The sequence below is a fragment of the Poecilia latipinna genome, unplaced genomic scaffold (assembly GCF_001443285.1).
Source record: "Poecilia latipinna isolate Pla-1442-1.1 unplaced genomic scaffold, P_latipinna-1.0 Scaffold717, whole genome shotgun sequence".
In the NCBI taxonomy this organism is placed as follows: Eukaryota; Metazoa; Chordata; class Actinopteri; order Cyprinodontiformes; family Poeciliidae; genus Poecilia; species Poecilia latipinna.
Genome location: NW_015113333.1, coordinates 119,614 through 146,332, shown reverse-complemented (window position 1 = coordinate 146,332; position 26,719 = coordinate 119,614). Strand labels below are relative to the sequence as shown.

Sequence of the window (26,719 nt, the reverse complement as noted above, 5' to 3'; positions counted from 1 at the left end):
AAAAAAATTTCTTACAGGAAAACATAAACATATTGTAGTGTTAGTTATAATAAATATTGTACACATACAATAACAAATTAGGATTTTTTTTTATTGTATGTGTACATTTCTGTGTGTTCTTCCGTCTAAAAATCATGCAAAAACAACTCAAGCTCAAAGCTCAAGCCAAGCCATGGATTAGTTTTTTTCTCATTTAGACACACGACACTTTTAGCATCTCTATGAAAATTCCTCCCCGACCAGCCAGAACGCTCCTGATGCTATTTTCTTCCTGGGGGTTTACGGAATGCCTTTTCTGCTTGCAGTGTGTTTCTCTTTTCGTTGGTGTTGAGCAATTGTTGCATACACAACAGAGCTTTTTTTAAGTGAAGGCCACAGCCGGAAAAAGAAAAAAAAAAAAAAAGGCTCGTCTCACACTAATTCACACTAGTGTCATTTACCTCTGCCTGTGAAAGCAGAAGAAACCGCCAAGCTCATTATTGCAGCAGTATGCAACTGTCTACTCAACAACCCATGAGGACAGTAAAATCCCATGTTGGTCAAAGAAGCAACACAAATCCCCAGCTGTGGTTTGTGTGTGCTCCGGGGAAGAAGATAATAACATTTTGGTCAAGTTTGGGACTGAAGACCCACCACCAAGGCAAAGAATTATCATCGCATTTTTTTATTGCCCTACTTTGGTGGGCACACTTAAAAAAAAAAAAAAAAAACACCCACAATGTGACAGTGTTTTTGGAGGCATGTTCAGATTCTAACATCAGGCACTGTAAAGTCTAGCTGTTGCCTGAAGAGTTCAGTTAGCCAAGTTAGCAGCATGTGCAACACATCTGTGGAGACTCAGTTTGCGTATGTGTGTGATAGTGAGGGTGAAAACTCAGGGACTCCATGCCAGATTCTCATTAGCCAACTCCTGCAGTCATGCGGCATCTAATGAACTCTGCAGATCAGTATTGTCTCCTCCACTCAGTGGGGAAATCACATTACAGAGCTCATCTTTAACCATCACCCGCCTCTTTACTAACATGTGCTCACAGCTTCATCAACACCTCGGGGTCTCTCGGAGACTCAAGGTGCAGCACAGATTCAATTTCTGCCTTTTATTTCCGTTTCCCACTTACACAAGTCAGTTAGTGGGTTCTTTGGAATAAGAGATATTAAACCAAGCAAGGAGGTAGTAAACAATGTGTCGTGTTCTCGTAAGTGCCCGGAGTTTATACTGTCAGCGTTTTTACTGCAATAAGCGAAAAATCCTTACTAACATCCAACAGTGATCAATTTCACCACCACTGTGTGGAAAAACAGGCTACCGTAATTTCCAGACTGAGCACACCTGATTACAAGACACACCCATTAACTTTGAAGGGAAAATAAAGTCTGTACACAGACAATTTGTCTATAAGCTGCAGGTATCCAGGTTATAACATGAGATATTTAGACAGATTAAAAAAACAAAAAACAACAAAAAAACTTTTAATTAATTACGTATTTGTAACATACTAAACCTGGCTGCTTAAAAAAATACAGTAGCCTATGAGAAAATGTCATCAATCGCTATCTTCATCGTCCAAAACCACTAGTAGTCTACTTCAGTGTCAGAACTGAACAGCCTTTCTCAGTCTCTCCTTTTGTTGTCACTCACAATGTCATTTTTGTTTTGAGGCAAATTCGCTCTTGAGCTTATACTCTCCTCTTCGTCAGACCGTATGCCAATCTTTAAAAAACCTGTTGGTTTTTAAAATAGTGGACTAAAATAGTGGCTTATAATCCAATTTTAACCTCTAACACCTCTTGCCATTCTCACTGAAAAAGGATAAGATACAGAATGAGGCCACAAAAACCACCGTCATTGATTTTGCTGTCCAGAGGTAAAATATCAAAAGTACTTATAATTAAGTGTTACAACAAACAGAGAATGTGGTAGGCATTTTTCATGTAGCAAATTTCTTGATTGAGTGCTATATAAAATTTCAGCAAAAATATTTTATGTGTGCTTGACGCCACCTCCTGTGAAACTCTGCTCAATTAACTGTGTTTAAGGTTTGTGTCATTTTATGAGTGTTTTCTTGCCATATTTTCCTTCGTTTGGCACCTTGGAAGTGAAAATCCCGCTAATTAGGAAGCCTTAATCACTACTCTTCTCCACCTCTGCTGTTTCCACCCCCATCCTGTCACCCCCTTTTCTGTCCAAAATCCCTAGTTTTGAGTAATACCCCCTTTTCTTCTGCCGGCTCTTTGTACTTCCTATGCCATTTTTATTCCTAGACTCTTTTTTTCTCTCTGCCTACACATTTTCTCAGGATCTTTTACTTATCGCTTGCTTCCTGTAGGGCTTTGATGAGTGGGTTATCTTTTTGTAATTAGGGATAAAGGTGGGGATATGGGAATTAAAGGAAAACTAGCTTCTTTGCACAGCAGCCACTAAAAATAAGGCCTGATTTAATACCGCAAAGATTTTGTTACTATGTTTTTTCCAGTTTTCTTTTGTCTCCATTCATCATTTCTTTCTCCTGACTTTCATCTATTTTTCTCCCCTTCATAGTTCGGCAGGACGGAGGTGATAGACAACACCCTAAACCCCGACTTTGTTAGAAAGTACATCTTGGACTACTTTTTTGAGGAGAAACAGAATCTACGCTTTGACTTGTGAGTTATTTTTAATCTTTTGTCCCGTCTTCTTCTCCTCTTTTATGTCTACTAGCAGTGATGAGAATGCCAACCACAATAATTAAAAGATAATGCAAGCCATGTTATCAGTATGTTCAAATGGTACAAAGCCTTCAAACATATGTGTCAAATTTCGGTCATGACTTTTTTACACCCTCAAAAATGGTTCATAGCATAGAATATGAGCTTGACCTAAAAAATAGAACGACAGTTCTTGATATTTATTGCTGGATACCATTATTATTATTTTTAAATATGTAAACTGAAACTGATACACAAATCACCCCTGTAACCACTATGGTTTTGTATATTGTATTTTGTAAAAATGAAACCACTTGAGCCTGTTACATTTTTTTTTAACATTAAATCTTTACACATTAAATTTGGTTAAAACAATGCAAAGTAGTGCATAATTCAGCCCCAATTTCCTCTGATACACCTCAATCTAAACCAGGGGAAGAATTGCCCTCAGAAGTCACAGTCTAGATATGTCTAATATGTTCTCATTATAAATCCAGTGAAGGCCTCAGAGGTTTGTCAGAGAACATTAGCAAACAAACGGCATCATGAAGACCAAGGATCAAAGCAGACAGGTCAGGGATAATGCTCCAGGTTAGGATTTACAACAACATCTCAAGCTTTGATCGTCTTACAAAGCTCTGCTCAATCCATCATCACCTGAAAATGGAAAGTGTTGGAGTAGAAAGAGTTGGGCGCAGTTGCAAAACTATCAAAACGTGGCCCTCTATGACAACTGACAGGCAAGCAAAAGAAAGCATTTAGTAGAGAAGCAGCCAAAAAGGATCATAGTCACTCTGGATGAGATGCAGAGATTCACAGCTCAGATGGGAGAATCTACTGGACTGACATGTTTTACAAATTAACCCAGAAGAGCGGAAACATCTATATGAATTGGAAAAGAAAGCCGCAGGAAGTAACAGTGTGCAACAGAAACAGGCAGAGCAAAAAAGAGGAAGAATGTGCTCTAACAAAATATGTTTAGGTGTGAATTATTTTTTATGGGACTGTATGTTAACATAAGCAGCCAATACTGGGCTGCTTATGAAACATAAAGAAAACATGGCAAACTCGACAGCATTTTCCAGATCAGTTCATCTTGATTATGAGGGAAACTCTTCAGTTCAGAGGTCTTGTGTTAAATTGTTTGACTGTATTTTTATAATTGTTGTAAGTCCATCAGTTAAAACAAACATAAAATAAATAAGAGGATTTATGCGACGTTACACACACCTGATTACTGAATAAAGAGGATCCATTGTTTCTGTCATATGTTTGATATTGGCCATCGCATACACTGTCTTTCCCTCACTTTCATTGTTTTGTATTCACATGCAAATCAGATTAGGTTCACCTCTCAGGAAATAAAGGTCGGGCTGAGCCCATCCTTAATTACTGAGCAGCACAAATGGTAACATCTGAGAAGATACTCAGATCCAGGTTCTTTTCATTTGGCCTCTTCTGAATTAACACATTTGATTACGCTTTTCTGGTCACCTCATCAAACACACTGGCTTTCAGTCTAGCACATTAAAATATGACGTATTTGTCTTTGTGTTACCGTCTTTTCTTTGCTTTTTTTTAGTTTCAAGTCATACATTTATACAGTTAGTTGCCTCTTTCCTTCATGTGATTGATTGTGACAGCATTACCTTGAATTTCAGAAACAAACAAACAAAAAAAAAGCAAATACCAAAATTTAACAAAGCACATGGCACAAATGACACCTCCTTTTTTATTTCTAGCGACTGCAGTGCTTTGTAGTTCCATTTCATGTTTGGTTTGAGAGTATGTTCAATAAAATATCTCGACTTGTTCATATTTTCTCTACTAAAAGTTCTGCCTTGGTCTTTTATTTTTTCCCTCTCAGGTATGATGTGGACTCTAAAAGCCCAGACCTGTCCAAACATGTGAGTGCTTGTTTTTAATTTAACCTTGAACCGTAGACAAATTGAAGCAAATCTAGAGTAAAATTTTAACTACTGGCTTAAAATGCTCTGTAACAGATAAAATGTGGTGCTTGCCGAAGCTCGATTTAACCTGATGAATCCGTTGTCAACTTGTGAAATAGTCATATTATTATCATTATTTTTATTTTGTTTTCTGCACGGTTTGAGTGGGTGTTGCTTGCAGCATGTTATTTATTTATTTATTTATTTTTTTTCCGAAGGTGGAATAAAACAAACCCCTTACTTGCCTGACTTTGCACGCATCCAAATGCTAACTAATTTTTCTGTTTTTACACAATCTTGTTGGGCAGTGGCGGTTCTTGCATGAATGGTGCCCCGGGTGAGACCCTCATTCCACTTTTCCAAACAAAAAGCCAATTTGGCAAGGAAAGACCATTTTTCCACCGTATCCTATCTTGAAACATTAAGAGAAAAAGCTTATTGATCTGTTTGTTTATTTAAGGATTCCCCACTAGTCTCTATTTTGCTGGAGACTATTCTTCCTTGGGTCCGCATCAAATATTACAATAAAAACATCCTTTACAAACATTACAATAAAGACTTAATTGTATCCCTTAAAACACAAACAAAATGACATTGAACACAAATTTCAAATCAACCGCTTCAATGTCTTGCAAACGTTATGAAAAGACAACAAAACACCTTACCACACAAAACTATTTCAGAGAAGTAATTCATCTTGCTCTCATTCTCTTACAGTAAGTGTAGAAAGCCTCTTTTTAAAAAAATCTGTCATGTTTACACTTTATGTTCTTAGTTTTTAAGCACATTTTTGGACTGTCTGTAATTACTGTAGAATAAATAAATCCATGATTGACCAGTCTATTATCCTTTATACTCATCTCAATATACAGTGTTCATAATATTGAGAGAGCATAGAAAGGATTTTTTGTGTTTTCCAAAATGCTCATGTTGATTTGTTAAATCTCAGACTGTACTGTAAGCAGAATAACCCAACAACCAGGTTATATATGATTGATATGCATCCAGAGACAGTCAAGGCTCCCTGAAAACACATTGAATAATTTAACTTAGACCAGAACCACAGGTTGTGAAACCAACACAAAGGTCACCTGCCATATGTAGCAATATTTTCTTACACTTTCTCACATAGTGAATGACACAGAAAGTGGAAACAGACAATACAGCTTGTTTGGGATTGGCGATGGTGCGTGTGAGTGTGTATGTATGGAAGGGGGTGACGGGTTGTAAAGTTTCCTCTTTCTTTTGCCTCATGGCGCTCCTGACATTGTGCTGCCCTGGGCAGAGAGCCCTTTTGCCCATTTCAAAAACCGCCACTGTTAGGCTTAGATTTTAATGGCATTTCTGTTTACTGTAATCTACTGTCTCCTCTATTAAATGATCATTTAGATTCCCATCTATTCCTACTGTCTTTTTTGAGTTGTTGTAGTATCCCTGCAGTGGCAGGGTCTTTTAAAAACTTTGATAGTGCAATGCTTTTGACTTTTAGTTTCCATTTTAAACAGTGCAACAGGCTATATACTTCATGTTATTTTCTTTCACTAGGAGCACATGAGCTGTGATTTTCTTTTACTTAGCACTGGAAACTGGTAACAGAAAGCATTGACAAAAGTTTGGAACGAAGAATAATCATTGCCAATGATTATTTGATACGTTTGGATAACAGGGGTTTGCATTTTCCATCGTTAGCTTCACCTGTGATGAGCTCCTTGTCCTTCTTCCGCATGGTGTCACTTTAAACAGGAGTTTTTAGGTATTTGCCATAGTGTTGTGCCTTGGTATATGATGTGCTCTGTTGTTACTGTTGTTGCTGTCGTTGTTGTTGCTGCTGCCGCCCAACTTTTCTGGAAGCCCGCAGAACTCAATGTAGGTTCCTGCATCTCCTCTCACACTCACACTGCATGGCTGCTGTCTCACATTAATGATCTGTCTCTCAGAGGGAACGACTGTGTCAGTCATTAGGCTAGAACACCTGAAAACCAAAGCAAGCCAACTGAATATCTTCCAATCCCCAGAGAGAAACACACAGGACACAGTGTGGAAAAAAAAATAACTGTCAAGTCTTTTTTTTCTTTTCTTTTTTGTAATTTATAAATAGAAAAAAAATGTATTTCCATGATAACTTGCTACAGGCGTCAACAGTTTACAGCGACTACAATCAGTAGGCAGACTGGAGCAGAGATTTCTGTGAAATGTAAAACATTTCTGGATGATGATGAATTATTTAGTGGGCCCTGCCTGCCAAGGCCAAAGTTAAGGACTTTTGGTTTGGATTGCTTCACCTTGCAAAACTAAAAACCACATTCCAAATCTGATTCTAAAGCTATCCTGTCGAATGCCGAAGTGATCATCGAGAAACTTTTACTGATAAGGACATGTGATGCCTTGCCAAAGTTTTTATGCTAATTGGAGTCTTTCACATTTTGTCAAACAATGAAACCACATGGAGGTTTATGGAAAATCTCAAGGTGTTTAAACACTTTTGCAGGCAGTGTAGTTGGAACAGAAAATATTATTTATCTAAGAAGTTTGGATCCATGTCTAATACTCACACTGATCATGTTTCTCACCATCAAGCATGATGTTTCACAATTTCCACGCACAGACGTATTTGTCCTTGTATTCACTTCAAGTCAGTGAAACAGTCGTGATGTTCAATAGGAAGAAACAAACTGGGGGTTGTTTCTGACTGCATCACAGTAACAACAGGTTATAGTCCAGTACTCATCATCAAAGAATCATAGAAAAAATGTAAAGAACACAATTGTTTTTAAGGTCGGAAGCACCAGGTTCAGTGGGATTAATGTGGACGGATTGTTGGGCCATTTTCCATTTACTTATTTGCCTCAAATGGCAAGAATTGGGGACTGTTTAATCCTGGCATTGGGTTTCAAATACCTGCATGAGTTTACACGATTCTGCCACTGGGAGAAACATACTGCAGTTTTTACTCTGCCTGTGTTTTTTTCAGGAGTAGATAAAGCATTTATGCAAATATTAAACTTGTGCGGGTGCTTATAGGCAAATTTATTTGACACCCACATGGGAAAGCAGTGAAGGTTTCAAGAAACATTTTAAACAATGACAGTTTTACTTTGATCTTTTTTATTGTGGACATAGTTTTAGATTTTTCCCATTTTCACATCTTATGGCATTGACCGTCTTTCCCTCACTAGTGCTCCCACAAACTGTACCAGAATGGTCAGTATACATATTATTATCACATTAGTGTACTTGGTGCCACTTATTTGTTATTGTTTTTCATGCAGAAAAGTGATGCTCTGCATCCTGGGAAAACATATTGAAATGGACTTTTGTGCAGCATAAAGCTTTTCCTCTATTTCATAGGTGACCATAATAAAGCTGGCCTGGACTATGATTCCATTCTATCTATTGAAATAACACATAATACTCGAGTAACTTGAAAACTGAGAGAATAGATATTTATCAAACTGAAATGCTGCGTGTCAGAAGTAAAACTGGGACTTGTTTCTTGAAAAGTCACATCGATTGCTTTAACTTTCTTGCTCAATCCTCGTTGCGTCCCAGTCATTTCTTAGTTTCCTTCAACTGACCATCTGCTGCATTGCAAATTATCATAGTGTCATAGACACTTGATCATTTGTTAACATTAGCAACATTTAATAGCATTTACAACAACTGCTATGCATATTTTACAGGAGGTGTTGGGGCTACATTTAACCTTTGATTGCTCTATGTCAGTTTAACAGATTATGGTGTTGTTTGATTTCAGTAAACCTTAATTTTTTGCACACCAAACTTAATGTTTAGGAGTTCACAGTAATATTGATTGTAAGGCAACACAATTAAGTGTGGAATTGTAGACACAGCACTTTGCAAAAATACTCAGACCTTTGTTTACAGCTTTTTCCACATTACAACTGTAGCCTTCAAAATGTTTTACTTTTATTTGGTTAAGAGTACTTCATCAACTACGCTGACTTGATTAGGCCTTTGTATAGTTCTTCATCAAGTCAGAGTACTCCAAAGTGCTTTACTCTACAATCAGTTATTCCCTTCTTCACGGACACAGTCACACGGTGATAGTGGTGACTGACGGAGCCTGGATTTGACCTGGTAATACACTGGTTACACGACAAAAGATTTTTGACACCACAAGTGTTGAAAAAGTGTGGTGTGCAATTGCATACAACTTGTACTGATCAGCAATATAAAAACAGATGCGCAGGCTGTTTCTACCAGCATTGCACATCTAGAGACTGAAATTCTTGCCTTAGCATCTTTCCAATGTATTCAGTTTTGATAGAAAGCCGCTGTAGACATCACATTTCATGTCATGCAACATATTACTAGTCGAATTTAGGTTTGGACTTTGACTGGGAAAGTCTACTGTAGGAAAGCCATTGAATTACAATTCTGTCTGTCTGTGTAGGTTTTTTCTGATGCTGAAAGGTGAACCCCTACTATACTTAGAGCCATCAGTTTTTTTTTTCCCCATCAACTCTAATCATCTTGTACTGCTGAAAACAAGCACACACAAAGCATGATGCCTTCACCTCCATGTTGGTGGGCATTGTGTCTTCAGCAGGGTGTGCAGTGTTAATTTTTTTTTTTTACCAGGCGTAGCTTTTTACATGTAGAGTAGCGAGTTAAACTTTGACCTAATCTAACCAGAGCACTCTCTTCTACATTTGCTTTGTATCCTACTTTTTTTTTCAACAATAGATGGAATTTGTAATAGATCCTTGAAACATTATTTTCTTGATTGCACTAGAATTTAGGTGGAACAAAAGTTTCTCTTACCTGAGTTTCCAGTGTCTGCAACTCCTCCAAAATACCTGCTCCTCTAATTGACACACTACCTACCCAGCCTCTCAGTGAAGGTCGATAGCCATGTTTGATAGCTTTTCAGTTCTTCCATATTTGTTCCATTTTCAGATGATCGATTGCACAATGTGCTTTAATCCAGCTCGTGATGTTCCATAATCTAACCGTGCCTCAAACCTATCCACATCTTCATTCCTGACCTGTGTGGTGTGTTTCTTTGTCTTCACAGTTCTGTTTGCTTACTAATCGTCTGCAAGAAGTGTCCAAGAGCTTTAGAGTCCGGCAGTAATCAGGCTGTAAATAAATGATACGCTGTAGGACTCTATTTGTTAATTAATGTGACTCCTGAAGGCACTGGTTTTATTTTAGGGATGGGAAAATAAAGAGGCCTGACTAAAAAAAAAAAAAAAAAAAAAAAAAATTCTGCTTTTTAATTTTTATTGAAAAAGTTAACCACTCTAATTTTCCCCTCTTCACATGATCCCCAAACAACAAATGTTTGCCTCTACAAATGTCGAAAGGTTCATGGTGAATTAAAAACTGAAAAATGGTTTGATCAGTCACTCACTCATGGTGTGAGGAAATGTCACACCATGAATCAACACTTAATGTACGAGGCACATTTTAAAGTTTGGTTTTCATCTGCAAAACTTGAATGAACACCAGTGTACAAGTTCCTTGGAGGAAACCAGTGCTAGATTGCATGCAATCTGGTGAAAGTCAGTCTCTAAGTCTAAACATGAATTTTTCTCTTTCTACTTGCTTCCAGAATTTTGCTCTTCCTCCTTTTTTTTCTTTTCAACTTTCCCTTTTGCTTCCCTCCAGGACTTTTTAGGTCAGATTTTCTGCACTCTCGGGGAGATCGTTGGATCACCAGCAAGTCGACTGGAAAAACCACTGGGGTGAGTATGAATTTCACGCTATTTTTCTCATGCTCTCTGACTCCAAATGAGATTAGGAAACAGTTTATTGTGCTAAAAAGGGGAGTCAAGACAGAAGAAAAAAATATATTTTGAAAGCGAACGTAATGATTTCTATTGAAATGCATTAAATCAGCCGTAAGGATTACTTTGGGTGTAAATTTTTGGAACTTGGCTTCATTTTCTCTGACAGATAGGTGGAAATAGAAGGAAGCATATGCTAATTTTGGAGGAATGAACCTGAGTCAGTAGCAGAAGGAGAATGAGATAAAGAAAAAAAAGAGAGGGTAAAGACAAGCTGGAGAAAATAAACATGGGTGATTAAGACAGAGATGTGAGGAAAAGACACTGATCAAACCAGAAGAGGGGAGTGAGGAAGGAGACAACGCATCTACAGATGTTTTCCACAGATAATTATTGTCATTAAAGAAAAGGAAGAAGCGTAGAACAAAATTACCTAAATTACAGCTCGTCTTTCCCGCCTGTGCTCTTACACAAGCGCTGCAAAATGGAGTGTTAATGGGGCATCCTGTGATCTGCCTTTCTACATCTGTCAACATCAGCATTAGTGTCCTGGACTATCGTGCACTTCAGGTGAAGTCTAACTAAGGCTGCACCCAGTACAATGCAATTTGCTCCTGAACATGTCTTCTGCAGCCCCTTAAGAATTTGTAAGTGTCTCAGTTGCTACAGAGTTCATGGTACAAAACAAATGGTTCATAAGAACAGAGGCTGTGTGCAATAATGTGTTTATTGTTCATCCAACAAATTGTTGAGTGACTGATGTTTAAAACCCCTAATCAATTGCACAAAGTTTACTGCATGTCAATGGAGACGTTGGATTGATATTGTAAGCTTTTTTGTGAAGCTAAATGACAACATATGGCCTTCAAACATAACTTGATCTGGACTTAAGCCTGCTATGATTAAAGAGATGATTAAAGAATTTGAATTTAGATTGTTTTTTATGCTCTCAAATAAGAAACCAGTTGCCCATAAACACTGATGTGGGTTTATCGCACTTAAATGGTAGCTGTTCAAAAACAAAAAAATTAACTAAATATTCATGAAATATTTGGGTTAAAAATTTGAGAGGCCAAATGTGGGGATGAGTGGAAGGCGTAAGCAGAGTTGTGCGAAGCTCATTGTCACCAACTTCTCCTCTTTGTTGCAATATCTGCAGACCTTTTTTTAAACAAATCTAGTGACTTTTTTCTGCCATTGGAGACTTTTACGCTCGCATATGAAAGCAGTCCTGTTGCAGCTTTGCTCTGTCCTGAGCAGAGCTGAGCTGCTGTGAGCCCCACCCGCTTCCTAAGCACTGCATATCGCTAGGCAGTGACAGGCCATTAGGGATATATTGTATAGTCCCTCAAGCATGTTCTAGGTGTGCCCTGGGGTCTCCTAGGAGGAAATGCCCAGAAAACCTCCAGTTGAGGTGCTCAGGAGACTTCTTGGTCAGATGCTGGAACAACCTCAACAAACTCCTTCCAATTAGCAGTGGCTCTGCTACAAGCATTCCTCAAAATGAATTTTCTCTTTGCCCTAACTCTAAGGTTCAGCTGTCCTATTAAGGAAGCTGATTTCAGCCACTTGCAACTAAAATGCTACAAGTACTCGTAATTTATGCCATAGGCCTCTTTGTGCCCATGAACAGATGGTCTTGCGTTAATCTGACTATCAGTGATCAAACTGGAATGAAGTTTGAACAGTGTAATCACTCATGGCCCTGAAGGCTGCTTCTCTTATACAGTTTTAAACATCAGTAATGGAGAAACGCCATACAAAAAAAAAAAACACACTTAAACACACTATTATTTAGGAGTAATAATTATCCAATCTCTTTTCTCAAGCAAACTTCCTTCAGTGACTCAGAAAATGCGATTGGTGCCACATTGCATCTGGTTGTGCAAGTTTGCAGAAAGTCCTAAGTTATTACTCAACAATGTTATATTTTCAAATTATTGTTTTTTTATATACTCTGTCAGAAATGTATCAGATTTAAAATATGCGCTTTTTTTTGAAAAAATGAAAATATGTCAGCAAACCTTTAACACTTGACAATTTTGCAAATTGATGAGAACATTGCTGCAACTTTGAATTCTCTCCCTTTTATGGATTTATTTATTTTTCCTTTGCCTTCAGGGATTTCAGCAATATCAAAATAAATGAGAGGATAAACCTTAATCATGCTATTTCAGGTATCAAGCTGTAATTTATTTTAAACTCAGAATTTGTATGAAATGGTTCAACGAAAACAAAACGCAATACTCGACAAGTCATTTTCTTTCAATTTGACTCTGCAGCTGAGAGATAACGCAACTCCCTGCCAAACTGTATTTTTACGACAGCTTTTAATCACATAAACAAAACAATCTTAAAAACAACTCACAAAGAAGAACCCCCCGTGGTGGGAAGCTTCACAGCCAAAAAATGCTAAAACAAGATTCCCTTCTCAACCTCTCTGTCGCACATGTAGGGCAAGCCTGCCTTTGAAATACCAGCATGCACTTTGTTCTGTGTGCTTTTCATGACTGGTAATGACTGTAAATATGTGCATAGCTTCATGAATCCAATGTTCATCTCGGCCTCATTCAGCTGTCTGATGAATGAGTGTGTGATTTTGGTGGATGTGTTAACACATTTTCCTTCTTCTACATTACAGATATGAACTCTGGACAGTGTGTGAGGATAAAAAAAAAACTGTAGATATGTAATTTTTTAAGTTACTGTTAAAGATGCTGTGTTTCACATGAGAGAAGGGGTGGAGGAGCTGTAAACACACATACACAGACTGACATGGCAGCGGTAGATATGCTCCCTGCTTGTGTTTGTTTCATGTAGTATTGGAGGATGATTCATATTTCAGTGTGTGGAAATTGAAAAGCATTTTGCCCGAACTGTGCAGAGCCAGTGGGAGAGCGTTTTTGACCGTTTGTTTGTTTTTCAACCATTTCTCTGCCTTCTCTGTCCACCTGCTCATGAAATGCATCAAACATTAAAAAAACATGGTCTGCCATAAATGACATGCTTTCTTATCATCTAAATGTTGGTATTCTAGTGCAAATCCATGGCAGCATCTTCCTTACGATCAAATACATCAAATCCAAAGAAACATCAAAAACATAGATCCAAAGATACATTTGCTTGTTTCGTTGCCCTCGGAAATATTCTGTTTAAAATAGTGTATGCACATTAAGCTTCTTGTTTTCTTTTTATGTTCTATTCTGCACTTTGCTTTATTGGCACATAAATGAATTTTAATTTTGCCCTTTGTTGTCGTCTTTAATTTTAATCATAATGGCTTCGGTCTTTCACAGATTATGGCTTATTTAATTAGGCAGCGTGCATTGTGGTTGTCATTAGAGAAATAGGCTTCTGTAATTGTTCAAAGAGTGACATTAATGAGCAGTCAGGGATGCACATAAATGTCAGCGTAGAAAGGAAGATAGCAGCAGAATTTGAGGAGTGAATGTCCAACAAAGGTGACGACTCGGCACAAAGGAGCTGAAATAAACTGGAAACCAGAGACTGCCTGGTCATACTTGTAGTTGGATTCAATCAATCAGAAATAAATGGAATGCAATTGATATGAATTGCTAGCAGTATTTCTTTGAAAATACTAAACCAATCAATAACAAAACGACAACAACAGGAAAATAAAACTGCTGGGGAAAAGGTTTTCTACGAAGGACTAAATATTGGGATGTAGAATCATGTAAATCCATCCATAAATCATTTTTTGGTCCAACATTCATAATAATATCATTGTCATCCATTTGACTGTTTGCCTAAGATTCACCCCAGTTTGTCTGTCCATTCGCCCGTCTTGGTCCAACATTCATTCATCCATTTACGTCATCCACCCGTCGGTTTGTCCATCCGCCATTTGTCCTTCCCTTTGCTTGTCTGTCCAACATCTATCTGATTTTAACCTCCCTCCTTCCAGCCCGCTCCACTCAGGCTCACGCGGGTGCCTGGTGCCCATCTGTAGTGAGAGGTGAGGTTCGCCCTTGACAGGTAGCCAGTCCATCGCAGGGCAATAGTGACATGCATGCAAGTTGTAACTAAACCTCTCTGGATAAAGCTGTTCAATCTTACATAATGCATTCAAATATTTCCAGAAAACTGATCCAAATAGGTCTTTGACAGATCAGAATTATGTGTGCTTTGTTCACATTCATCCTCCATCTCTCAATAGGGGTGCTCCCACATTATATTCATGATTCTCATTGTTCCATCTTTGAGTCATTATTTGCACAGAACACAATTAAATACAATAAATTAGCTTCAGATTCTCTGTATTAAGCTGAAAACCATTTCAGTGTTGATTCTGTTTTATCCATAAGACAACATTCAGAATAGAGATTTCTTTTTGCCTTTTCAAATATCTTACTTTTAGTGTTTGATCTGAGACACTATTGTCATCAAAGTGTAAATAAAAAGAAATAAATCATGGTTTCTTTTAAACAGATGCTCATCTTATATATTTTTTTATTATATTCATCTTCTCATTGCCTACCAAAAAAATAATTTTAAATCAAAACCCTGAATACCAAGGCACACGTGGTGAAGGCTACTCAAAATATGTCCAGAGTTTTCCATTCCACACGCTGCCTGGGCCTTTTCAGTTCCCATCGTAATTTTATGTGAATAATCACAGTAAAAAGCATGCGATGTTGGACAAAAGAACAAAAACGCCGGCCCCATAAAGTCAAGGTTTCATTAAGATGCTGACTAATTTGTTCAGACTTCCACCATTATCTGGCTCAGCTGAAGGTTTGTAAACAACTCCTTACTGGAGTCTGTTTCCATGGAAACATTGACTCAGTCAGCAAAAAGAGACCATAATTTATACCTTTGGGTTTGTCTTACTGTTAGGAAACTTTGCTGAGCTAACAAACGGAATGAAGTATTCATGGTATTGAATATGTATTGCATTTATATGCAATCTAATATATGCAACAATATTGTAGCAATATAATAAAACTTATAGCAGTAATGTCATTAATTCTGACTGGATCCTCTGTCCCGGCTGAAGAAACGTGTCTCCACAGCATGATTCTGCCAACACCATGTTCACATATTAGTTTTTCTCCACAAAATGACCAAATAAACACAAAAGGTATCTACTTTGTCATGGTCTATCAAGTAAATCCTCCTTACAATAAACTCTAGTTTATTGTAACGAAGGCTGTGATGATGAAATATGAAAACAATGTGAGGTGAATGAATACTTGTGTAAGGAACTGTAATAACTTTCTCTGTCCATTTAACCAACAAGTGGAACATAAAAAAATAAAAATAAAAAAAAAACCTACAACAGTTTTAATTACTGGCTGCATTTCTCTGCTCAGCAATGGTCTAATTTTAAATTTTCTTGACATTTTTGATGATCTATGTTCCTTGCCTCATCATGAAATGTTTAGTGCAACAAATTACTGGAGAAATATGAGTGTGTACATGTGTGTGCCATGTAAAGAGAGGGGTTGACAGGAAGAGAAAGATAGAGGCGAGCCGCCAAACAAGACATTTGTTTCATGTGAAGATGAAAGGCACTTTGCTCTTTCATGACTGCTTCAGATTTGACAGTGCTTTCTTGTTTTGTTTTTTTCTTTATTATAATTTTGATTATATAAGTAAGCGCTTTTATGTTTAACAGGCAAACTGACATAAACTTTCTATCCCAACAAAAGGCAGTTCTGTTTCCCACTCACTCATAACTCCCATTTATTTAGGTTAGAAACTAAATTAATTCAGCTAAGCTGTGCTCAATTTTATAAGCACTTTAAAAAGAGGACGACTGACCAAAGAGTTAAACAGATATTGCATGTAAGCCTTAAAACACAAAAACATGAAAACGCATAAAGTATATTAAGCAAGTCAAACTAATAAAATGCGTTCTCTCAAGCTAGGTCAAAAGAAAACGAAAAATGATGGCTGTATTATTTCATGGAGTTGCAAAGCTGCTTTTAAAACTTTAAATTTATGTAAGTCAGCTTCTTTGTTGTAGTTCATATAATATAATGTAGAAGCCAATTGCCTTCATTCATAACCTAATCAGTAAATAGTACACCTCTATCTAATGTAATCTCAGTATAGAAGCAGCAGTAGTGTGAAGTTTGTCATTGAATGTTAATGTATTCTGACTTCTGAGGTGTTTTCCTTGCTCTTTATGATGAAGTTTTTAAAAAATTCAAGCAGGATAAGGATATAACCATGCATGTTCCAAGTTCGGACATCCCATTTAGCAATGCCGAAGCGATTCCCATCATGCAGTGGGGGTGCTTTCTTTTAGCCAAGTCAGGAAATCTTGATTTCAAGACAAATGAAGTTCAACAGAGGGAACACCCAGAAGAAAAATTTTTGAATGGGCAGTAATATTCATTTTTCAGGCACATAGTGCTATTTTATACTACAGTCAAATTACTCTTTTACCATCAGTTGCAAAAAAAAGCGTTACATCTCAAACATAGCTTAAAAAAAATGGACTTGTCTCTTTAAGAAGCTCATGGTCTTTCTGACCCTTGGCTTCATCACAACCATGCTTCTCAACAAGCAGTTTAGACATTTTTAGAAGCGCTGGACTGAGAAGTAGTTTGCATGACAAGCTCAGCAGACTTGCCATTTCACCAGGTGTTTGCTAATGGACTGCCACTAGTCTGGTGGAGCCGAGTGTGGGAGGAATGGAGGAGAGATGGTCAATGAGACAGAAACTCAGCTTGGAGGAGCTTTGTGGAACAAGGCGGCGCTTTGTGAGAGCAACCAGTTATTCACTCCTGAGTGATGCCATGGGATTCCTTAAGCATGCATGAATCAAAACAATACTCCAGGTATGGTTTGGATGATGGAATAACATTATAGCATGATATAAAGATGAAAAAAGTTGATTTTACATAATGCTGCATGGATTTGAGACTGGAGTGGAGATTCAGAAAGTGGTAGAGAATTTATTTGTGTTGTTAAAAATCAAAGTTTGTGGTTGACCAAATGTTAAATTCTTTTTGTTCTGCAGGATGTTTTTTCTTGATGACAGTGCTGCACTTGTGTAGAATAACAGCTGGTGTGCCATATCGTGAGATCCTGGCCTATGACTTTTCATGATGTATCTAAAGTCTAAAACATTTGACAGCGAGCAGTTGATTCAGCGTGGGTTTATGCTTTGTCTATGAGTGGAATCCCACTTGCTGACATGGCATTTATGATCAAACTGACAGGGTGATGGTGTGCCTGTAATTTGGTTTTGAAGAATGGAGGATGATTTTTTTTTTTTTTTGCCTTGTGACTCATAATTACTCAGAGCAGTTCTTGTTGTTAAGAGGCTGGTCAGAGAGCCTGGTGTCTGTGCGGCTCAGTGATGAAGGGAAACAAAACCGCTTTCCAGCAGTTAGAGTAAACACCTCCGTAATGTGAAATGAAAATATGGGCCATTATATTACCATAAGAAATAAGCCTTCAATTATCCACACATCCCATGAGATAACTTAGCATTCTGTTGATGGTTCTGTTCTAATGTGACTGCAAAAAAAAAACAAAAAAAACATTGATATAAAAAGGGAAATTAACTTTTCACATTGTGTTCTGATGTGTTTGGTACAAGCCTGTCATTATGCCCAGCAGAATTGCTAGTCATTTTCTGGATTGCTAGACATACCGAAGAAAAAGCTGAATGAAAACGATGGCTTAATGTTCCTGTTTATATGGGGTCTCTGCAGATAAAATTGCTTATACCTGTAAATGATTCAATTAGAAAGTTTTTAACAGTCATCCATAGACCATCTGGGCATCGTTGTAAATGTACTAATTCTGAGGCACCAAGACAACACTGAAAAACAGAGAATAACTTTACTGTTTTAAGAGTTGCCATGGGAAGAACTGGGTCATAGGTAAGACGCTTTTCTCACTTGTCAAACCCAATCTGAATCATTCTTATTGCCAAAAGGAATACTTCCCAAACGCGAATCTGAAAATGTGCAGTGATTACAATCTAACACAGACAATGTCTTCATGAAGAACAGGACAAAGGACCATTAATAGCAGAATTAAGATTTATTTTTTCAATTTCTATTTACAGAAAAATAATCCTAACTGTGTAGCCTCAAAGTTGGAGGGAAGCATAAAACCCAAACAGCATGTTTCCCCTGAGCAGCTTGATCAATGGCAGAGGACACAAATGGCTCCATCTGGGATTCAACACTGATTGACAAGATCACTTTACTCTCACTGCCTCATGCATTATCACATGTTTACATCGACCATCTGTGTTTCAGAAATCCAACGAAATGCCTAACTATTCAGAATATGCAGCCTGTACATATAGAATTGCCAATTATGTTGATTGGTTTATAAGTATTCAACTTTAAAAAAAATATATGTGATTTTAAATTAAAGTACAAAAAGATCAAAAGTATTAAAAAATGGGGGGAAAAAAGTAGTTTACCATGTGTGACCTTTTACTAGTTTCTGTATTCAGTGACTGTCAGGGGAGATTACTAGAGCAGAGCAGGGAAATGGAGGGAAAATAGTTTTAAATGTCAATAGAGGCATCCATGCAAAGGTAGGATGCCTAGGTGTATGGAAAGAAAAACAAAAGCCACAGTTTAGACTTGTTTGATGTTAAAAGGTTTGGACCAGCTTTGTTTTCTTTATTCATTTGGAACCAAAGATTCTTAGATCTTAGATATTTTGTTCTCAAGAGTTAAGATGTAATATATAATGTATGACAAGTCAAATGTCTTTGGATTTGGTGCCCACATTTGTTCAATAAATTATTACATTTGTGACTCAGTGTTAAAAATGTATTTTTTTTTTTTTGTCTTTTGAAATTTCTTGGCAGAATACATAAAAAAGCTAAATCCCAAGGGTGAGTTGATAAGTTAAAGATTTATAGCAATGCATACCCTCTGAAGACAGGACTGTAGCTTGCAGACCTAACATACCAGCACTCTACTAGGGATTTAAAAAGCGCTTGCTGGAGAGCTCTGTCTGTAATTTACCACAGCAGTGCAAGGCTGCTTTGGACAAAAAAAAAAAAAAAATGTAGTTCACAAAACTAAAATTCTGGCAGTATTAAGGTGCAAAATATTTTCAACTCCATTTTTACATTGTTATTCTGAAACCACCAGTACTTCCAGTGAGAGCTACCTGTGGAATTAATGGAAAGATCTGAAAGTACATATTTCTTTTCACTCATAAAAGTCTGTTTTACTCTTTAATCTTTAAACTACTCTAATGCAGCAGGTGATATATTATTCCGAGAAGATATCAAGTTCTCTATGTCCATCTACTGTTTTCCTTCAACATGTTGCTTGTTCCTGAAAAGTGACTTCAAGCTAACGTTCTGACAAGAAGAAAATCTAGTCACTAGTGTGCTTAAACATGCAATATGGACTTTTGGAGACCATGCTATTGCACTGTTGTACTACTGATAGCAAAAAAAACATAGCTAAACACCCCAAACACCACATATTTTACCTGGAAAACTTTGATAGCTTTATATCTCTGACCGCTGAATCCCCTGGAGCTGTCTAACATCACGCTGGAATATCGTGTCCTCGTCTATCAGCACTGAACTGTTGCTTTGCTTGAAGCCAGGCTCCCAAGTGTTTCATAATCCTGGGGCGAAATCTGTCTTGAATAGACTGTTTTAGGTGGGAGACGGGAAGTCTGCCCTCATCACTTTCACAAATCTCATCCACTTTTCTTGCATCTAGAAAATAAGAGCCTATACTTTTCTGTGTCTCCAATAAGTGATGCATTGAGTTGCCATGTTCCCATTTGAAGGCCTTTTTTGTCAAGAAAAATAGTTTGTTTACAAGACGGAACAGTTGCACTCTGAGACAAGCGATCACTCTGCATCATGTTGTCTTTCTGTTCTCCTGTGATCCCCTAGAAAGACATTTAGTTACTCGGCAGTGTCCTTTCTTGTTGGTGGTTTAAACACTGCTTCCAATGAATACCAGTAAAATTATCACTTCATAGGGAGTCATTATTTTTAAACACAATAAAGTCCCTTATTAATGAACAACACAAAACCAGCTCTGAAATTCTCCACTGGTCCTGACAACAAACTGAATTTCCACATGATTTTTTTTTTTTTCTGTCAAAATAATTTTCATCTATCAGTCCCTGTGAACAAATGAGACACATTTAACCACTGCTGTCGCCAGGATAGCTGAGGAGCTCTTGACCAAAATCTCAGTGTTTCTTACTTTTTAAATCCCAATGTTTAGATTTGTTCAAGGGTAAAATCTATTTTCTCTCTCTCTCTCTCCGTCTCTCTCTTTCCCTCTCTCTTTTTCTCTTTCTCTCTCTCTCTCTCTTTCTCTTTGTATCCTTTCTTGAAAGCACCTTGACTAGTTTGCAGTTAACATTTTGGAAATACAAAATTGTAATGTTTTGAAAAAGAGAACAACGCCTGACGTTTTAGAAAAAAAATATTTAAACCACCAACCTAAGACTTTTCTTAGCAATACAAGAAGCCCAGTCTGACCTACTATTTTCACAGCAATAATAGAAATTGTCCATATCCTGAGCGACTCTGGTTCAAAGGGAAGAATAGTTTTCTTACATGTGAAAAGCTGTGGGTTCAATTCCACATCATTTACATTTCGATTCAATTCCTTGCAGTCTGGAATTGGCTATGTTGTCTGGGGGCCACAGACCAACCACTACAGGATCTAGATCAGCACTCAATATGTGGATGCATGAACTTTCTTTCAGACGTCTATGTCAGCACATCACTCTTCATGCTGGATTATCCCTATGGAAACAGTAATGCATCCTGACACTTATGAGTCGTCGATCTCAATCACACTGCCAACCAGAACAGTATAGTGGCGTGGAGTTGGTTTTGACTCAGTGATTGCTACTGGGGAATTTCTCTGTTACCTCTGCCTAGCGTGCAGATTATTGTGCTACACTTAACATCGTCAAGCATGTCGTGGTTCTTTTGATTGGATTCACTCCTGTGTTTCACCAGGGCCCTACAATATGACCTACAAGGTGAATAAACTGCTGTTTGTTGCACTTTAAATAAAACCTTTGGACAAAATATTTTTGATAAAATTAGCGGGTTTTTTTTTTCTTTCATTGTGAGATAGAAAATAGAACAATTTGAACTTATCTGCAGGCTGAATATCTGTGCTGCTGCTCAGATTTTCTTCTCAGCTCTTTGTTTCTCACTTGCTTAACATAAAATTTCAGAAAACCTTGTCATAGCAGGGCTTCCAGCAATTTCTGCCCTATGCTTTTTCGTAAGCTTTACCCTGCTGGGCTGCATTTGGACTATCTGAAATATGCAGAGCCACATTTAAAGGCAATGAGAGAAATAAAAACATAAAAAAAACTGTTTCTAGCAATTTTTGGTGATACCCTCTCTGTGTGATATTTCCTACACGATGAAGCTTATGCATCTTTGACACTCCTGGAAAAATAAAAATAAAAATACTGCTCAAGATTATACTGTTTGCCTTGCGAACATTAAATTTCCCAACACTTCCACCAAAGGGATTTCTGTTTGCCAACAGATGTGCTCACACATGTGTGCTCGAAACACGCCCACAGAGATCACAAACAAACTACATTAGATCGTCAGCTCAGCCACAGTCAGGAAAAGCCTCAGAGGCTATTCATGACTACCAAAGGCACCACACTCACCTGATTCTCACTGTGTTATTCTGTCATAATGTGTTATACTTTCCCCCTTCTCAGAAACCATTCCTTTATCTCTCCCACACACGTGCGCATGTACTTTCTCCTCAGATTAGACCGCATTCCTCCTGAGCCGGTGGCAACGCTTTGATTGCTCTCGGGGGAAACTCTTGATTGGTGGCCTGGGTGGCTGTTGCAAAATAAATTTATCTGCTGAGATGAACACACTGCAGGTGCAGGTTTCTCTGGAGACAAAGTATCATACAGTAAATATAGGGTATAGGCCTTATATCCTTCAGGGGGTTGTTTTAGTGGTCAGGAAAGAATGATGGCTGGGAGTGTAATTACTACTTGAGGGCTTCTTTTCCACATGGGTACCTCTTCCTCTTCCCATGCTGTCTGTTTGGTTTAAAGCTCTGGGTTGATGGGGTGTTAGGTTTTTTTTATAGGGTCCTAGCTGCTGCTTTGTCTTCTAAGTGTATAGTTAGATCAGCAGTAAGTGCAACGCAATCATATGACAAGGTGGTACTGGAAGGAACGTTTTGTGATAAACCAGTACATGGAAGAGGAGGTTAAATGTCTTAAGACTTGAAGACTTAAATCATGTTTTAGAAACTAATGTCAACTTGCCGCTCACAGCAATTATCTAAGAATAGCTCAGCAACAGCAACACCTCTGTCAAGCTTGTGGCGTGATGACATGTCTTTAGCTTGTGAAAGATAAATGCACTGAAATGTCTCTATCAATAATGGCTATTGCTGCAGTTGCACCTGTACAATTAGCCTCTTTACAGATTACATTAAAAGTATACCAGCATAATGTTTCTGCAATGTGCTGAGGCTAGGGCTTGGTGTTAGAAGGGATAGTTCAGGTTTTCTGGAGTGATATTCTGTCAAGTTATAAGTGGTTGTTCTTTTTCCTCTAGTACGTACGTCACATTGGACGAAGTTTGAAGGAATGTGAATTTATCCTCAGAGTGGGGGGAAGGTAAAAAGCTGGTCACACTGACTCCTAGTTGGTTTGGGCATATAAAAAAAAATCTAACAAAACTGTTTATTTCTGCAAAATGTAGGGCTGAGAATTTAACACATTATTTTTTGATTCATTATTCACAATTATGCAATTATGCTTACAAAATTAATGCAGGTAGTTGCACAGTGGAATGTGCTCTGTATGCCATCTGAACTACTGTCTGAGTCCAAGTGAATGCAATACCTAATAATAATGATATGTGAGCTAAATAGCGCTGCCTTTATGTGTTTTGCCTGTGGTGAGGAGTGGGCAAAAAAGTCGAGGGCTGCAGTCTGTTGTTTATGTCATCCAGAAACACTGGATAACAGGAGTAAAACTCTTTAACTTTTGAGAGTGATCTTCACAGATGATTGTGACTGGAGAGGCCCAATAATAGAAACGGCAGAGAAAATTTGAGGTGGAAAGACAAGATTCTGACAAGGCAAGAGAACAAAAGATCAGCTAAGCCTGTGTTTGTGTCGCAATACCAACATGCTTGAGATGTTAAGAAAAATCCTCCAATAAAGAACGCAGAGACACGTTACTGATATTTAAAAAGTGAATAATGAAGTGACTTTTAATAGGCACTAACATAATCACAGTGATTATACAGTGAGGGAAACTATTACTAATATCTTCGCAGAACAATTTTTAAAAAAAATGCAACTTATCACCATAAAAAGATTTTCATAGACGCAAAGCTCAACAGAAAATTCTTTCACTCGAATAGTAGTGTGTTTAGAAGAGTAATTTAGCTGCTATTATCTTAATTAAATATCAAATTAATGACTGTGTTCTGCATAAGACAATTGCTCCCTTGGTATTAGTGATAGTAATCAGCTGTAAACGGGGAATGTTTTTTTTTTTTTAATTATTATTTTAAAGTGATTTTAACCCTTATAAAACAAATACTTGGAACAGGAGAAATGTGATCTTTATTGGTGCTGCAAAGGAAATAACTCGTAAGGCTTATTCTTCTTTTTAATAAAAAATAATTGTAATTTAGAATAATAAAGTCCATACGGTTGTTTTTAAGATTGGAGAGGATACTGTAAAGCTGATTTAATTAGAGACTTTAAAAATGCTCCTTAAAAGTCAGCTTGAATTATATTTGCTTAAAGCTCTTAAGGTTTGAAGGAAGTTGAACTTAAGTTCACATGATTCACAATATAAGATAGATGCTTTTTTAAATGTCTGACAAAAATCCTTATGTCTTACTTATATGCAGACACTTGACATAAGTGTTGGTTGACCAATTTTAAGACATACTAACCAAACTTTTAAGAATGCAGCAAATATATAACTATTGCCAGCCAGCCAAAACAACCCAGTTTTTTGTATTTTTGACCATGTAGTTTTCTTGATTTGATTTATTGCCACAAGACTAACTAAACTCTTTAGTGTTTTTTTTTTTATATATATAACAACCATTAAAACAGGTAATTGTAACTGGAATCTGCCATAAGATCTTTCCTCTTTGGCAAAAGGTTAGCACTAATCCTTCACATATTGTAATTTCACTCCGCACTGCTACGCAAATAAGCTTATTCAGTTCTTTTCTTGTAAGCTGAAGAGGTGGCCTGTTGATCTCTAAGTCGCTCTGTCTCATCTTACAAAGTTCCAGCTTTCTGTGATTGGAACTATTTAAACAATATGTGGTTATTAGTGCTGCAATAACTTCCTGGGTTTGAATTCGGGCCTGGAGTCTTTCTGCATGGAGTTTGCAAGTTTTCCGTCAGCATGGTTGGGTTATGTGCAGGTTCTCCAACTTCCTCCCACAGTCTAAATTAATGGCTCCGAACTTAATGGTTTCCTCTAAATTATTGCCCTTAGGTAGAAGTTTTTCTCATGCATGTTTGTTTCTCCTGCATGTCTCTCTGTTGCCCTGCGGTGGACAGGTGACCTGTCCAAGGTGTACCCCACCTCTCACCAGCTCCACCGCGACTCTGCAAGGAAAAGTTGCTGTAGATGACAGATGGTCAGTTAGCAGGAGGGTGTGCTAGAATATTCTTCACATGGAAACTATGTAATTTATTTGAACTAAAACTCAGGTGAAGTTGAGCTGACCTTGTTGGAGTTATGGAAGGATTTCAGGGTGCAGCTGAGCCATGAGTCTAGTGCAACTTAACGCTGTTCTGTATGCTGCAGCTGCCTTTTCCTGTTAAAAAAAAAAAAAAAAAAACGCACATAATTGCACCTAGAAGATCACTCTATTTTTATTATTAACAGGCTCCCTGGCAACGTTGCTAAATTCTAGTTGGACATGCTGGAAGTGCTGGCAACTAAAACCTTTCCATCCAAACGGCGAAGCACTCGCTCAGCTGTGAAACCTATATCCTGTTGCTATGGTAAATGTCTGATTTAAAATCCATTCAGTAATGAAATTGGCGGGATGTATAGTTGTTGGTTGCCATGGAGACTGAACTGTGGGCGGAGAAGAGACATTGTGGAACAAGGAGCCACACTGGTTTATTAGAAATAAATTAGTCAGTGTTACTCCCTGTGTCATGTGCTGTTTAATCTATGACATCTTAATGAGGACAATGTTACCGATAACCTGCGGACATGAGAAATGTAAGTTTGTTTCACATTGAACATTTCTGCCACTGACCAAAGTACCCTGCTATAGAAGAAAACATATAATAATAATAATAATAATAATAATAAATAGCATGGAATACAATTCTGTAGTGGCAGATTCTGTAAAATGTCTACCCATTACCAGCTTTCTCTTTTTTTTTTTAAGTGACAAAAAAAGTGTTTCATAAAGAAAGATGGATGTACACGGGAGGAAAGAGTGAGGAAAGAGTTCCACTAACCCCTCCAGCTCTTATGCTGACAGAGAAGTCTTTGAAGCTGTGATGAAAAGTGACGGCTACGGTGCCCAGAGCAGCTTGTGTTCGCAGGGCCAGGTGAAGTGAACCAGATAGTTCAGAGATGCTGAGCTCCATGGAAATGTGCTCACCAGGGCGAGGTTCCAACCCCTTTTCTGCAGGATCATTAACTGAACCTGCGGCCAATGCTAACTTCAAAGGGAAAGATGTCCAAATAACAGAGAACTATTGTGGTGATGGGAGAGTGTAGTTATAAATTTTTGTGTTTTTTTTGTTTTTGTTTTTTTTTTTCTAATATAAATGGCACAATATTTATTTTGGCAGCTTTGTGTTACACAGATGCTTCAGTCTGCTTTGTTCTTATGAGGATGTACTTCTTTCTTAGATGCCTTGTTTGATTTAGACACTCTGCTGATTTACTAGCTGAACTTTCACTCGGACTGAAGTCGAGTTAGTGTCTTGCTCATTATGATATTTCCAGGCTCAAATGATCTGTAACTTGGCAGATTTTGCCTTCTCTGTGCTTCTTGAAAGTGTTACACAATAATTGATCTAGAAGTAGAGTAGTGAGTTGAATTGTTCTGATGTTTTTGGATTAATATTTTCCACCAAATATCAAATGTATATAAATTCTATGAAGAGGTTAATATAACCTATGAAGAGGTTAATATTTGGTTGACCTCAGTGAACACCAGGCTCCAAAGACATATCATGCATGAAGAGAAGGATGAACTTTAATTTTAAACAGAGGTTTAGATTTCTCTATTGATATTTCATAGACTGGTTCCTGGAGAAGTGGGCCAGATCTTTATTCCAGTGCAGGGATCAGAGACCTTTGCAAACCAAAGAGCCATCTTTT

At 37.6% G+C, this 26,719-nt stretch overlaps 1 protein-coding gene across 3 annotated transcripts in view; it reads left to right on the top strand.

Annotated features, from left to right (window-relative positions):
* LOC106955215 (copine-8-like) overlaps positions 1 to 26,719 on the top strand; it is a 137,508-nt gene that overhangs the window by 48,640 nt on the left and 62,149 nt on the right. For 2 of the 3 annotated variants that reach the window (XM_015045253.1, XM_015045255.1), the window contains exons 5-8: positions 2,540 to 2,643; positions 4,553 to 4,592; positions 6,486 to 6,500; positions 10,269 to 10,345. In XM_015045253.1, the coding sequence (XP_014900739.1) occupies positions 2,540 to 2,643; positions 4,553 to 4,592; positions 6,486 to 6,500; positions 10,269 to 10,345 (236 nt within the window). The remainder of the gene's footprint in view (positions 1 to 2,539; positions 2,644 to 4,552; positions 4,593 to 6,485; positions 6,501 to 10,268; positions 10,346 to 26,719) is intronic. The other variant, XM_015045254.1, reaches the window with a different exon arrangement.